The sequence below is a fragment of the Acanthopagrus latus genome, chromosome 11, assembly GCF_904848185.1.
Source record: "Acanthopagrus latus isolate v.2019 chromosome 11, fAcaLat1.1, whole genome shotgun sequence".
Lineage (NCBI taxonomy): Eukaryota > Metazoa > Chordata > Actinopteri > Spariformes > Sparidae > Acanthopagrus > Acanthopagrus latus.
In genome coordinates, this window is record NC_051049.1 from 15668683 (window position 1) to 15685306 (window position 16624).

General features: G+C 42.5%; 1 protein-coding gene across 2 annotated transcripts in view; it reads left to right on the forward strand.

Annotated features, from left to right (window-relative positions):
* Nucleotides 1-16624, forward strand: part of pex5la (peroxisomal biogenesis factor 5-like a) — a 116159-nt gene that overhangs the window by 92798 nt on the left and 6737 nt on the right. For both annotated transcript variants that reach the window (XM_037114268.1, XM_037114267.1), the window contains exons 9-14: nt 5068-5184; nt 7129-7272; nt 8905-8975; nt 11227-11445; nt 13733-13898; nt 16122-16279. In XM_037114268.1, coding sequence (XP_036970163.1) covers nt 5068-5184; nt 7129-7272; nt 8905-8975; nt 11227-11445; nt 13733-13898; nt 16122-16279 — 875 coding nt within the window. The remainder of the gene's footprint in view (nt 1-5067; nt 5185-7128; nt 7273-8904; nt 8976-11226; nt 11446-13732; nt 13899-16121; nt 16280-16624) is intronic.

A 16624-nucleotide genomic window follows, 5' to 3' on the forward strand; every position in this document is an offset into this window, starting at 1 on the left:
CCGTCACTTTATCTGTCTGCAACAAAAGTTAATGGGGTCTATTCTGGGCCAAGGCCCTTCCTACCTCCAAGTTTCCTGGAAATTTGCTCAGCAGTTTTCTGTCTAATCCTGCTGATAAACCAACCAAGAAATCAACATGATTGAAAGACATAACCTCCTTGGTGAGGGTAATTAGGAGATCTAGTGCATAATCAAAAGCCAATTATGTCTTCCTCAGGAATCATTTTCATGACATTCATGTGTGTGGGTATTGGCAAATATTGCTTGCAAGTAAATAAATGAAACGTAAGTAAAACTGTACCATCTAAACCAAATAACACCACATCGTGACATCACGATAATGTATCTAATCAATAGGTACGATGTGAACGTTTAAGGCTTCAGTGACGCTTACTCTAAATCTATGCACTGAAAACAGGTGGCTTTTCCAGCCCCACCACCACCTCCCTCCATACGTTTCCTCCTCCTCTGGAGCTCTGATAGACAACTTCCTCTGTTGGCTCTGTGAGACTCACCTTCAAGCAATTTGTCTGAGAGTCAGCCGCATGCAGTTACCTGCCATCCCTCACCATCAGGGTCACACTGTGGCCTCCATGTCAATCACAAGACTCCGTGATGTGGAGATGGGGAAGGCCTTTGACACACAAATTCTTAAAGTAGATGCTACCCTATACAGTGGCACTATACACACACTTACCATATACGTTGCTGTCATGTACCGATGAGTTTCTGGCTGTAGAGGACCCACTAAGTCACATGAGGCAGTTCTGCTCTGTTTGGCTTTATTCCTCCCTGTTTGCGCTGCCTCTGACAGGAAGACAGCCATGAATCATGGACTCAGCCAGCTGGAGAGAAAACCTCCACTGTGGATGGGTACGAGTTTTACATAAAAAAAAAATAAACATGATGTTAACTTGCATCTGTAGCAGTGCTGCTGTGTGCTGGAGCAAAGGCACAGCTCACGGAGAGATGTGCGCACATTTTTACCACAATGGGTAGAAATGAAGAGGACAGAAAAAGAAGCGCGGTGTCTGTCAACACGTCATGTAGCTGTGCATCTAAGACTTCAAACTCCCATCTAAAGATAACGCAAAGCAAATTTTTAAACATCACTGCAGTGTTTGTACAGGTCAATACAATGATAAATAATAATAACCTTTCCTTCGAGCAGTATTTTATAGTTTTTGTTCATTATTATGCATCAAGACAGCAGCACAGTGATGGTTTTTAGTCAGGTAGTCAGGTGAAACCTGCCCTGTGCCCCATATTTTGGTGTTTGCCTGGCACACCTCGATTAAGGGTTTGGGGAAATTTGACTGTCCGCCATGCAAATTGTCATGGTTTGTCTTGATGTCTTGTTTTCACTTTCCCCTGCTCACCTGTGTTGCCATTGTTCCACGTTAAAGCTTTCTTTTTCTTTTCAATATGACTCCTTCTGCATGTCTGCATTTGTGTAAACCGTGACAATTGTGGCTTCTCAGCCTACACTCCAATTGGAGACTGCAGATGAGAGGGATGTGTGCTGCCTTCAGACGGCTGCAAAGAGTCTCACCAGAGTAAAAAGTCCATCAGTATGGGCAACAAAGTGTTGTGGAGTACGGCGCTGGTTATTAACTGGGTGTCATAATGAAAATGAAGAACGTGTGTGTCACATTTTATGGTAATCCATCCAATAGTTATGAGATGTTTCATTAAAAGCCAAAAAATGTCAACGTGCTGCTGGCAGTGAAGAAAAAGTCAGGGGTTCAGGATTTATCCTCTGGGGAACATGAATTCATGTACAAAACTTTATGGAATCCCATTAAATAACCATTGACATATTTCAGTGTGAGCTACGACACTAGCATGACTAAAGGACACATTACCCCACATGCACTACAGTGTCGGTGTCCAGTGCATGAATAACGCAAGTTTTATTAAAGTGCAGTGAGGAGAAGGTAAAACAGGAGAGAGATTGCGCGGCCCTGCTAAGTGGTCGGTGCAGCTTTTTGAACATGCTGAAGCTGTTTGAACTCCTCTTGGCAAAGGCAGATAAACAGACTGTTGCACTGGTCAAAGTGAGAAGAGATAAAGGCACTTATAATGTTCTCTCTATCACTAAAATTCATGATGCGGTTTTCTAATTTTAGCAACACCACTGCGATGCAGAAAACTATGACTGACAGGGTTTCAGCAGCTCGTTAAAAACTACAGCTTGAGTCTCATCAGACTCTTCAGTTTTTGGAGGCAGAGTGAATATGTGTTTACTCAACAGCATCGACAGTAACATCTAAACTTAAAAATTAGAATTGATATTTAGATTTACACTTAAGGACTTAATAGCCAAGATTTTAGCACAAAAGTGTCTAAAAACAACTAGACCATTCTGACATGATTTGCTGAGATGGGTTCTTACATTATTCTAAATGTTTTATACCCAGACAAATCACACAAGTTTACACAAGGTAACAGCACATTTCATTTGATTGCCTGTGGCTATAACTGCCTGGCGAGACTGAGGAAGGAAGTTAATAAAACTTTACAACATAACCTCCTCCATGTTGCACCTTGAGCTGTTGTTACAAGTTAATTTCCCCATTGAGGGATAAATCAAGCCTACCTAACCTAATGACCTCGGCGTCTGAATCACGTCAGATCTGGCAAATGTTGTTGTTTAACGGTTTGTACACCATGAGCAAAGTAGGTTTGGGTTTGGTCGCGGGATCATTTGTGTTTGCTCACATTACTCACAGGAGTGTTTTTATTTTTCTCAAAAAACAAGATTATAGTTCTGTACCTTAGCCGTAACTAGCAAGCAACGCCACCCAGAAGGTGTGTGTATCTGTCTGTCTGCAGTTAGGTCACTGACTAAACTCAGCACTCACCAGAGACTCCAGTTCTCTCTCTTCTTCTCCACTCTCCTCTGTAATGGCCTTCATACATTTCCCAGTTTCAGACGGCAGTCAACATTTCTGTTCAAAAAACACAGAATGGAGGTCACCTCTGCAAATCTCTGCTGCAGTCGTAGTGATAAACAGGAGCGAGGATAAATCCATTTTTAAATCCCATAAGTTTGAAAGTTAACTCTGAGCTCTCCTCGTCTGTCAGTGTTTATAGGCTCTGCACCCAACTCTCCCCTCCAGAGCTAGACCAGACTTTTATTTTGTTCTGAAAGAGACCCTTCGCAGCAGAAATTGTTATAGTGGGTTTAATATGCAATGATTAACACTGATAAAATCAGTAGAATTGAGTGAGAAGATAAGCGGCGTCTCATCTGCGAAACAAATTTACCAACCCATACAATGATTTTCATTTTTAACACAGTGAGTGTGAACAAGTACAAATCGGTGAATAACCATCAAACCTTTCACTTCTTTATAGAGACTATCTACATGGAAGCAACTTGGCCTGAAGTTTCAGCATTGAATATGAAAATGAAAGTTTCAAGGTTTTCTTCAACACTCACCCTGTGCCATAATAATAAACACAAACTTGTGTGTAAAAATTGTAAGTGTGACTCATGGTTATGTTTCCTCAAGTTCCTCTTCACACTGCTTTTCCTTCTGACTGCATCATTTCCAAACTACTCATCTGGTCTGATCTGCATTTCAGACCTCCATCTTTTGTCGAGCTAACCTGATTAGTTGATCAAATGACGCACAAAACCCTGCCTCAAATCTATTTGGAGCTGGGTTTGAGGCAAAGTACAGATGAACATTTATTATCTTGGATTATGAAATGAGGCAAATCACAACCCAAACATTACTATGATTGTGACAGTTAGTTGCACAGCTGAGTCTTTTTATGCGCTGTTGATTTCTGAAGCGTCCAACTTTTTTTTTTGTCTGCAGTTTATTGTAGGAGTCGTGTGAAAACCATTTTCTTTTCTTCTGAATCTCGACTGACTTGCTGACTTTTTCTCCATGTTGTTGATCTCACCACAAGCATTTTTTATTTATGAAGCACCTTTTTTTAAAACAAGTATAAATGTTGGTTCTTTGCAAGCGCTTGAAACTTTTAAGTGGCAGCAGTTAATTTTGGCTATTTGATCATCACTGGGGGGCTGTTGTTACATTTCATTAAAGTAAGATTTCATATTAGGTTGTTATGTAAATTGCAAGGAAAGAAAACAAAGGTTGTTTGCTAAAGGATTTGGATTTAGATACATTCAAAACATGCCATTTATTGTTGAAAGTGTGAGACCAGAATAAACTTATATCTAACACGTTCACTCTATGGGCTTTAGTTTTTCTGTTGGATAGCTATTCCAGGAGGTGAATGGGCATGTTTAACCGAATTCTGCAGCAAAATGAAATGTCACCATATAACAGTTCAAATGTCAGGACTAATAGAGAGGTTAGCAGCCACAATCAGACATTTGTTTTACCACAAATGTGACTTCAAATGCAGGGTGAAGAGGTTTTGTCTGACGTAAACATTTAGTGCATCTTTCGACTGATCATATATGAAGATAGGGGCCTTTTCCCAGCTAGTATTACAAACAGTTCTGTAAATCCTTTATGTTGGGACAGCATAGCTCAAGACCAACCTTTTCATACTTGGCTTTGATAATAGTGATACTGATTATACTTGAAATTTGACATCTTTAACGTCATGAGAAAAAAAAAATACTTTAGCTCTAGTTAGTGTTAAGTGTTAGTGTTAAGTATTAGCATTTTGAGTGACCCATGAATCAATTTAGCAATGGACAAAGGTTCGCACAGGACTGTTGCCTTGGTTTCCATTTGAAGTACACGGACAGTTCCTTTAAACTCTGGCTCGACTTGCAATAGTAGTGAGTCATCAGAGGTGTGAAGTCCATACATTACAGCCAGCCAGTGAGCCTGACAGACGTGACATTTCCAACGGGAGGTTGATGGGAAATTACAAGAGCTGTTGTTCTACTGTGCATTAATCACTCTCTCCCTCCTCTCCTCTTCCCTCATCTCTCCACCCTCCCTTCCTCCTACTGTACCTCTACCTTTCTCTCTCTCTCTCTCTCTCTCTCTCTCTCTCTCTCTCTCTCTCTCTCTCTCTCTCTCTCTCTCTCTCTCTCTCTCTCTCTCTCTCTCTCTCTGACGTCTGCAGTCAGATACCGAGTTCTGGGATAAGATGCAGGCGGAGTGGGAAGAGCTCGCTCGACGGAACTGGCTGACGGAAAATGAGCAGGCGCAGATTCCCCAGAGTGTCTCCCCACATGAGAAGGTCAATATCGTTAAAATGTCCCAATCAGCATGTGCAGAAGTTGATTTGATTGCGCTGATGAGGAGATACACAGACATACAGTCAAGATCGCCTCTGTAGTAAACAACGCATGTCTGTCCAGTGTTAATCTGTAAAATGAGATACACGACGTCTGGAGAAAAAGGTAATATAAGGCATGTATGCAACAAAAATGCACTTGAGTCACCTATTTCTCCCATAGTTCGGTTTCAGTAGAAAAGAGCACACACACCACCAGTCTAAGAGCTCACACATGTGTCCTTTTCCTCCAAATCAAAGGAAAGGTTTGACAGTTGAGTAAATGCACTTTTTCACTTTCTTGTAGAGAAAGCCTTCGCCAGTGATTAACTTAACTTAACATAATGACTGGAAGAGGGGGAAAACAGCTAGCCTGGCTATCACCAACATTTAAATATGCGTCTACTAACACCTCTACACTGACCTATTTAGACATCAATATCTGGTTTGTTTATCCACACATAAAATCATAGAATTAAAGATTACTGAGCTGGCAGCAGACGTCAGTTTAGTATCTGCAAGACGTCAGACATACATTGTCAGTCAACATTGGACAGACATAACATTTTTGTTGGAAAAGCAAATTGGGTTGACATCAATAGTCAGCATCGGCTTGAGATCAACTCCCAACGTTGCATGGATGTGAAATTCTGGTCACTTAACACCAAGACTTGAAACCAACCAAACATCAACATCTAATGATGTTGCAGTTTCACTAAGTGTGGATATATTATAACTTTTTGCAAATGTTGGGTTTTGGTCACCATACCTCACAGCTGATGTAATGATGTTAGCTTGAGATATTGAATTTTGGTTAGATTATATGACCTGACATTGAATTTTGGTCATGCAACATCACAACCTACAGTCAACCTATTGTCAACATGAAGAGATGTTGGTGGCCAGCTGGGTGTAGACTCTCTAGAGGGTCACCATAACTCATACCAGTCGCTGATATCAAGTCATTAAACAAGGGATAATAAGTGAGATGTAATGTCTTAAAAGTCCACTTTGTGGGATTGATGGGCTTTTATTGGCAGAAATGAAATATGATATTGATAATTAAGTTTGACTTGGCGTATAATCACCTGGAGATAAAAGTTGGCATTTTCTGCTAAATCATACAGATGGGTTAATAAAGGAGCTTATAAAGGAGAGAGACGTTGCCAGCTATATTTCCCTCTTGTGTTCATTCTTTTTGTTAAGCTAAATGAATCATCTACAGGCTCAAGCTTGACACTACATTTACATTTGATTGAGTGCTGATAGTGATCTTTTTAATCGAATTCTCTTCCAGAGAAACAAAGAAAAAAAGAAAAGAAATTCAGAAAGCTGAGGCTGCGGTCGTATTAAAATCACTTTCACAAACTGGTTCATTTTGATTTTACGTGTGTTGACCGATTTGCATTCTACAAGTTAATACAAACATAACAGGGTGCAATATGGCCTATATTCTTTCCTGTGTGTAAAGCATCACCACATATGTTATGAAGAGGACAGAACATGTGGCTGAGCAGTATAATTTGCTGGCCAGCTGACCTTCTTATATAAGGAAATCAGACGTGTGGGCCTCCTGATTGATCCCAGTGCAGAGCTAGTTCTCAAAGAAAAAGCTGTTTCAAAGTCATGGCGCTCAGAAGCGGTCAACAACACACCAGGGTAATCACACTTTGAAAATGCAAAGTTTAACATTTAAAGAGAACAGACAAAGCCCAGGGAGCTCTGCTCAGGTTTGATGTGATGCAGGAAAGATCAATTCCTGCTGCTGGAGCTCTGCTTAAATATACAACTGCACAGGACAGTTGCCTTGGTTTGCATTTGAATATGAAAGAGAAAAAACTGACTTTGCCACCGTCCCTACTTTTTTCTGTTTTTTTTTTTTTTTTTTTTCTTTTTTTTCGCTGACAGGGTTACTACTTCCACACAGATAATCCCTATAAGGACTTGCCTAACGCATTTGAAGAGGGGCTAAAGAAGTCTCGAGAGGGGGACTTGCCAAACGCTGTGCTTTTGCTGGAAGCAGCAGTCTTGCAGGATCCTCATGATTCAGAGGTGAATTCATTTTGTCCACGTCCACACACACACACACACACACACACGGTGACGCACACATTGTAATTTTTTATCGTGGTAACTGTGGAGACACCTGTGTTTACTTCTGTGGACGTATTTCCAAAAGGGATGGAAGCACATTCACAGCACAAACGGCCAATGAAACCTGAGTGGTGTGGCTGGCGTTTCAGCGCAAACTTGAGGCTGAATAAATCACCAGTAAGTCCAGCTCGTGTTGAGAGAAGCGAGGGAGGAAGAGTACCTCGCTGACCACAGGCTTTTGTGCAGCAGATTCAGTGGGCAGCACCCACAGGCTAGACACTGATTGCCTGTCACAAGCAGAATATATTTTTCTTGTCAAAAGGGTTGTTTACTGTAGAGAGAAATAACCCAACTCGTTCATACTGTTGATGAGCACTTCCAATTTGCCCGGTGAGTTGAATAATAGCTCATTCCGCAGGTTTTTTTCCTCTCTTCTTCTTGGACTCCCCGATTTGAAAAGAAGTGACCTCTTTGCAGGCTGAAAGAGCAAAGCCTTCATACAAAGTGCTCTCTGAATCCCCTGGAATATACAGAAATGTGCCGGTTATTCCGAGGAGGGGATTATCCCGCGGTGTATGGAACTAATACGATTCGAAAATTCCTCATAGGGCGCTTAGTGGCTTATTGCCCCACTGTGAAGACCTCCGAATCATTCAGAAATAATTTCGCCCCTCATTTCAAAGAGTGGAACAAAAAAAGCATCTGCAGAGATCAGCTTCAGAACAGGTTATTAAGTGTGCCCTTACAGACACAAAATACAGAGGAGTAATCTCATAATCTCACGCTCTGGATTTGAGGTTGGTGGCATCATTGTCTGCCCCCTTGTGCCGATCAAGGGTACTTTCTAGTCTTCTTTCTGTGGACCAACAGGGGCGCCCAGATCAACCGCATTGCAAGTTTGAAAAACTGAACGCAGTTGTACCATCACAACAAACTACTCCACATCTGAAGAATGAGAATTACTGACATTACAAAAACATGATTGGTCAGATTCAGTGCAGGTCAATAAACTAATGCTTATTTTCAATAAATATATCTGCTGATTAATCATTTTGTTGGTCTGTTTTGTCGGACCAACAGTCCAAAACCAAATATTTCCAGTATGAGACTGACTCAAACTATAAACCTATCATCAAAAGAGTCCCTGATTGAGCAATCAACTAGTCCTTCAGATCTAAATGAATGAGGAGTCCTCACCTGAATTATCTCGCCACTGTTAAAAAGAGATAAAGTCAGGAAGTCATATCAGAGCTTTATTGAATAATAAATGTCCTCCTGCTGCTCGGATGATTTAATGAAGTATCTGAGAGTGTCTAAGGACAACCCTCCAAGCTAAACACTGCCAATTTTGAATCATAATTGCAAGTGGCCCCCTTTTGACCTCGTGAAGGTTTTACGTCCGTTGGAGTTCTGAATGTTTTAAATGGATTCCTGCAGGGATGTATCTGAAACGCTGGCATCTTCCGCTCTGCGCTAACTCCCACTCAGTGACGATGCTGCAACTGTGTTTCAGCCCCTGGAGAATCCCAGCTATGGAGTCCAGGTTTCCACCCTGCTGTTTACTGTTACCTGTGTTTTGTTCCCCTGCAGGCTTGGCAAGTGTTGGGGACCACGCAGGCTGAAAATGAGAACGAGCAGGCTGCGATTGTCTCCCTCCAGAGGTAAGGAGAAACGACTGCATCGGATTCCTGTTTAAAAATCAGAAGTGGCTCTCAGACCCGGCAGAGATGACAGCTGTTACTGCTCGGGGACACCATATGTTTGCACAATCGGGGCTCTGTGGAAATGTCACGTTAAAAGATGAAGCCCGGCGTATGAAATTTGCCTGATAGGTTTCAGTGAACTTTTCTGGCAGCAGCCTATTCGGCGAGAGGACAAATTATATTGTGATGTAAAGATTTGTTATATTCATAGTCCCAAAGAAAGCTGCATCACCATTTCAATTTTCCAACCAGTGACTGGAAAGAAGCAACCTGCGATTTTTATCCTTAAAATAGAGACACCCAACATGTGGTGATTGCACAGAGCCGGGATGTGAACGCAGTCCTCAATGGGAGGTGGCCCAATTTCATTCACAACACCAGTGAAGCCAGAAATCGCACCTATCTGGAAGTGTGAACACTGACAAGTCAACTGAGAACACAAGAGACAGCCATTCAGGTAGAAAAGGAAAAAAGCGACCTTTCTTTTTCTCGTGCCACATAAACGATATTTCCATTCTGTGAAATAAAATGAAAACTTTAAATTTCAGCTTTGGCCTAAATGGGATTACAAAGGATGTGAAGAATTAATTTTTCAGCTCCTGCCAGAATCTCACTTAATCCAGCAGAGTTGTGCGTAGCCTCACACACACCATTCAGATCTCATGTCGTTTGCGAGCCGGACACTTTAGTTTGTTTATTATGTAATAGCTCCATCTGTGAGGGGTGTGTTTGGGCATGAAGTGAGATTAGATGTTTACCTGGCATTAGTCCTGTTGTTGCTACACTGGCAACACTTCAGTTGGCGAGCACCATGTGGTCCTGCTCTATTCTGGGTTTCTTTAGCAGTTCATTGAAAAATGCCTCACAGAATGTGAGCAGAAGAACTCATTATGTTGAAAGAGAAACATTTTGACTTCATTTTCACTTATTACCCATTTCCTGCAGTGCTGCAAGGCATAAATGCAACTGAACTGTGGGCATTTTTTGTTGTCAATTAATAGGTAACCAAGCTCAATTCTGTACTGTTTCACTGTATTCCACAATATTAAAATGTACTGTTATCATACCATGTGCAATTGCTTATCATGCTTACTTTTACTTAAAACCTGCAACCTGTAATTATACTCAGAACAAATTGTAGCCACAGTAACTGCTACATGCTGCCAAATGTAGCAGCCATTTGCTAGTTAGCTGAGTTAGCCAGGCAGCTAGCAGTCCAGACTGGGAGTCTGTAGCACTGACGAAGCATTGGTGTCACTGCTAGCACTGGAGAATATGTAGACATCATTACGCTAAAACTGTTCTTCCTTCACATTCTGTTGATGATTTCATTGATGTTTCAAATGTTTTCAACCAAAATTCGTAGATATTGCACTTTTAAGGTTTTTTGTAACTGATGATGATGATGATGATGATGATGATGATGATGATGATGACAGTGTAATACTATGATTTTAACCTCAATTCTGTGGCCAACATATCGATCAAATTTGGGACAGTCCCTGGAAAATATATTTTGTTTTGGTCGCGCTGGACTTTCTTTCATGTTTACACCACGCACATATGGGCGGCTAAATGTCTCATGCAGAGAACCCAGCCTTGTAAGTGTGTGGACCAAAGTCTATATAATCTTCACCTTAAGCACATTGAAGTGGGGGACTGAAATAATTTGGTTTGACTGAGATTAGGAGGGTTTTAAGGAAGCTGGCACATCAACTGTAGCAAATCTGGCTTGAAAATTATCTTGATGAAAGCTAAAGCTTGTTTTGGGCTCTCCTCCAGTCTCTTAACTAATCTAAGTTGTTCATCCAACACAATGCTGCTCTTCTCCCCTTTTCAATTGCCAAGGTTAGTGTAAATCTTAGTGGCAGCGCTCCCAATGATATAACCAGTGATGTAACGTGAGCATGCGGGACAAACACACTTTCCATCTCTCGCTCTGGAAAAATTCACCAAGGGCATTTTATTTTCCTAAATGCAAATCATCTAACCCTGCCACTGAGGGCAGCATGCAAACATGCTCCTCCGCAGCAAAGGCAGAGCAGGAGAGGTGTAGCTCCTCCATCCTGACCCAGAAATCATTAGCCTCCGCCTGATGTTCCCTCACTTTGGCCTGTCCCAATTAATGCCTGTCAAATCTAGATTTCCCTTTGAAGTGCACACTTACACCATCTCTTCTCTCCCATGCCCGGGTCCTGTGTCCATCCAGGTGTTTGGAGCTCCACCCTAACAACCTCCCAGCCCTCATGGCTCTGGCAGTGAGCCTGACCAACACCGGTATGCGCAACGAGGCCTGCGAGGCCCTGCTCCGCTGGCTGCGACACAATCCAAAGTACAAGCACCTGCTGAAGGGCAAGACGCACCTGATGGGATCCCCAAACTCCCAACGTAGGATGTCTCAGGCTCCTAACATGGGCAGACATGAAAGGTGGAGTATTCAGACCGAACAGACGAACAGTTCAGTGTCAGAACTGATGAAAACAGAGGGCATTTAGCCATTTTTAAGAAATTCACTTGGCAAAAACTTTGCTCAGGCTCATGTATTGTCAGAGGCGTAGTGAGACCCAAAGATACTCATTTAACAAAGTTATAAAAAAGAGAAGCAGATAATCATCACATCGGAAAAGTAGCAAGCAAAGACTGAGGCAATTAATCGATGTCAAAATAGTTGCCAATTATCTTCTGGCAATTGACTAATCAATTGATTAACTAATTGTTTCAGCTCTATTGTTATAAATCAGTGAGCAAGACTGAATTGTCTGATTTTCTCATCAGAAAATCATTAGTTTGATGATTCGTCAGTTGTGTAATTGGCTGGATAAGCCAGCTTTTGTCCACCAAATTTCCCTGTAGCAAAAAAAAGGCTTTATACTATTTTCTTCACGTATGCAGTCGTACTAAGTTGAATACGTTTTAAAAGTTTCAAACTGACGTGAAAATGCTGCAACTGAACTTCCTTGCTTTATCTAGCAGCTCATTGACTAACTGACAAAGATATAATATATCATGTGCTGCAGGATGCACACTCGACAACAAGATCGTTGCCGGCCGTTTTCAGGCTCTCGTTTGTTTTACTTAAACTGCTGTAACTCTGAGCAAGAACTTGTTTTTTTAAGATCTATCGACCGCAGCTGATATTAGTATATGTTCGCTGGCGAGACGGCATACATGGAGCTGTGTGTATCCAGCTTGTCAAACCACTGTTCCTGATGCAGAAGCCAGCCGTCTAAATTATCTTAAGCCTGAAAAATTAGGTTGTTAGGTGTATCAGATTGGAAAAGGCCTAATTCTGCTCCCCGGGTGAAGCAGCACTTAATCAAATCATTAATCGGCGAGTCAGTGTGAAGAGATACAGGTACTTCACAATCACCGCAGCCTCCGCTCTAATCCACACAGCATCATCCTTTTCATGTCTGCTGCTTACTCCATCACCCTGTCATTACACCCAGCCTCCTTCCTCCCCCTTTCTCTTCTAACTTTTCTTTACCCTCCCTCGCTCTCATTTCATCCTTGTCTTTAACCAAAAGCTAAGAAACAAATGACCAGTGAAGCAGAATAGCTGTCTAGCCGACACTTATTAGATTTTTCACTTAAGCGCGTAGGTTCTCAAGCCGTGGGCCTAGTCCATCTGGACGGACGTACAGCCATTACAGAAGGGATTGTGAATGACAGGGGACATCAAAGTTTCTAGTGGAACGTAAGATGGATGAGTCTGAGCGATAAACAAGGAAGGAAGAGAGAACAAGGAGGAAGGTTATTAACATTCACTATTCCCCAACAAACTGACCTACTGGTAAAATAGTACAGTAAATGTTCACATTTGGTCAGTAAGACCTGTTTTTATGAAAACTATCCCAGCGTATGAGGATAGATTGTTACACAGCTCAAATACGGCTCAACAAAATCAGTAATCAAGGGGGGACGACTGAAAGTACAAACAGGAACACCGGAGAGAAACTATAAAATGACTTTTCAGTTTTTAGCAATCTTTCTGTTCAATTTCAGGTTTATGCTTTTATTCATTTTTAACTAGAAAATGTCATTAAGAAAACTTCTAGATAAAAGAACACATTGTTTTTCTCATACTGCTGCAGCACCTCTGTCTTCATAGCCCGAGAGCTCGGTCTGCTCTGACAGGTCAGCTCTCACAGGCCTGAGAGGGCATCGCCCAGCAGGGTCTCTAATCAGCTCTGCCACATGACTGAGGGCGGTGTATTGTTGTGACATTATCATTTAATCGAAGAACTTAGGGGTCCTTTAAAGGCACAGTTTCTGAATAGGGGCAATTTTATATGCCCAAGAAGCCTTTGGGTTGAAGCGCAGACGGTGTGCAGGACCCATGCTGCTCCTCATCTCTCTCTGCTGTTTTCCATCCAGTAACAACTCAAAATCCACCCCGAAAAATAATTCTGAGAACCACTGCTCTAGCAGCTCATATAAAACGGCAAACATTTAATTAAATATTAATTTTATATTTATTTAAACTGGGACATTTACTTATACTTTGACTCAGATATACTTCATCTCTCCTCTTTCCTCCTGTCACTCTCTCTCTCTCTCTCTCTTCCCACTGTGAATAAAGTTAACGTGCAGTATAGTGCACATCACAGCTCTGCAATCTTAAGAGCGCTCATTCAGCAGCCTTAAATCACACTAATCCGGTGTGTGTGTGTGTCTGTGTGCGTGTGCGTGTGTGTGTCTGTGTGTCTCCACAGCTCCCTACAACCCGAGGTCAAGGAGCTCTTCTTGGATGCAGTTCAGAACAACTCTGACAGCATCGACCCGGATCTGCAGACGGGCCTCGGGGTGCTTTACAACCTCAGTGGAGAGTTCAACAAAGCTGTGGAGACCTTCAATACAGCTCTGTCAGTGCGGCCCGAGGTACGAAACGAACGCAGACACACACACACACGCAAACACACAAATCGAAAACTACAGATTAGACAGATCAGAGCTGTAGTCATACCAACGCTTGTCAGAAGCAGAGATGCTCCGCAGGCACAAATAATCTCCACTGGTCAAATCGAAAGCGAGATTTACATAATTTGTTCAGGTTTTCAGGTTTTGTCCTCATGGCACAACGGCATACAATATTCTGACACATTACTATTATTGTGTGATACATAACATTACAAACACATATACAGGCAAAAAATAAAGAAGCGTTAATTCACGAAAGCTGCAAGACAACAAAGACAACTGGTTCATGAGTTGTTCATGAAAGAGGGCATGGCAAAATGGTGTGTGTGTGTGTGTGTGTGTGTGTGTATACACAAACTTTGGGCATGTTACATGAATCTTTTGTGTGCCTTTTCGTTATAGGCCACTCCCACTGTCACACCAGCCTTTTTTTCATATGTTGGAATAAACACATCTTCGCGCAAACACACACACACATGCACACACACACACACACACTTAATCCCCATGCCAAATTGGGGGTGGCTGTGGCTCAGGGGTAGAGCCAGCATCTTGTTATTGGAAGGTCGCTGGTTTGATTCCCCTGGTCTGCATGTCAAAGTGTCCTTGGGCAAGATACTGAACCCCGAATTGCTCCTGATCCATTTTGAAACTGCTCCTGGTGTGCTGGTCGGCACCTTGCATGGCAGTCACCGCCATCAGTGTATGAATGTGTGTATGAATTAGTGTAAGTCGCTTTAATCATGATCAAAACCTAAATGTAAACTAAGACCAGCAGGGATGGATGCACTGTGGGGTCACAGTGACCTTTTGACCTTTGAGCACCAAAATCTAGTCTGCTCAGCTCTGATTCCAAGAAGACTTTTGTGCCAAATTTTAAGATCTATCCACAAGGTGTTCTCCGTGAGACGACCCAAAAGGCTGAAGGGGGTGCAGTAAGAGTGCCATACAGTGAAATGAATGCTTATATCGAACAAACTGTAGGTTTTTGTTAAATCCAGGACTCTCAGTGAGGGCAAAATAAGAAAACTCATTGAATGCATCTGCTAAAAACACACAACACTACAGTGCAAACTTCAAAACCATGTTCCGTCGCACACCATGTGTTCTCATGCAAACACATACAGCAGACGCGAAGCCCTCGAGCTTGTACACTTCCTCAGAGACACGGAGCCGCAATTATCGAGGGAGAGCTCGTGCAAACGGATGGGTTGAAGCACACCAAACTGTCACAGCAATATGTGAAGCAAAGGAGCTGCCAAGTCTGGCCTCCTGAACTCCTGACTGGCACACACTCTCACACATGATCCAGCGCAAGAGTAGAGCAGGCTCACATTGACGCAGAAAACTAAAATCAGCCTCTGACGCACATTTCATGCACTGGATCCACACATTTACACAACAAACAAAAATAAACACACACACAAACGATTTCGAGCTCAAACTTTTTTTCTCCATCTCTGCATCTCCTTCATGCAAATCAGTCGCTGTCCTCCGAGCGCCGTCCCAGGCCGGCGAGAATATTACTCACTGTTAAATCCAACCTCCCACATTTGACTTGGTAATATCTGCTCCCCTGCCGGAAAAATAGCTCTGAACACAAAGGGAGATAATTATATCCCGCTGCCAGGCTTAGCCAAAGATGAAGGACCTCTATACTGTAGCAGACCATGACCTCTGTATGTGCCTGTCTACCTGCAGGTGGGAAACAACGGCAAGGACGTCCTGAGTGATGTAACCCTACTCTCCTTAAATTACCCTTGTTAGGTTACTTCGTTGCAGGGAGCTTTGTAAGGCTCCAAACTCTTACTTGTTAGTTGTGCACCGAGGGGAAAAAAAACACAGTGGATTCTAGCTCCAACACTGCATTGTCATGCTGTCACTGCTGATACGAGGCTGCGTGTTGTGCAGCAGCCCAGATTATTCAGCTCTATTTCACTTGCACTTTTCTATTAAAGAGACTGTCAGCTACGTGATCGGCTGGAAGGCATTTAAGACAAAAAGATAGCTGAGGAGATGCCACTGATGAGCTTTTAATTCAAGCTAAAAAGAAACTCTTTTACTAATTAACTACATCCTGTAATATATATGCTAGCCACATCACCGCGAACTTTGGCAATAACAAATCTTTCACTTTCGCCCTCTGACAATGCTCATCCCTCAACCAACCGACTGTTCATCCAGGACTACTTGTTGTGGAACCGCCTGGGGGCCACGCTGGCGAATGGGGACCGGAGTGAGGAGGCAGTGGAGGCTTACACGCGAGCCCTGGAGCTGCAGCCAGGCTTTATCAGGTCCCGCTACAACCTGGGCATCAGCTGTATAAACCTGGGGGCACACAGGTGCGTGACCTGGGTGGGGGAGACAAAGTTTCCACACTTACCTGATGCAGAATTTTAATTGATTTGACAGAGAATGTCCAAACTGCTTGCCCCATCTTAACTTAAATCTCAAAGCTGAGACAAATCTTATCTCTCCGTTTCCAACATATCGAGAGGCAAAGCCTCTTTTCCCTCACTGTTATGTAACTGCAAAGGACGTTTGTTGGGAGAAGATTGTGCAGTGCAGCTAAAGAGTCACATGTAGTCAATTGATTTGGAACTTCCCATCATTCTGGCGCTCTCTTCACTCACAGGCTTACCTGACCATGTGTGAATGCAGGGTGTCCATTTAAATTAATTTAATTT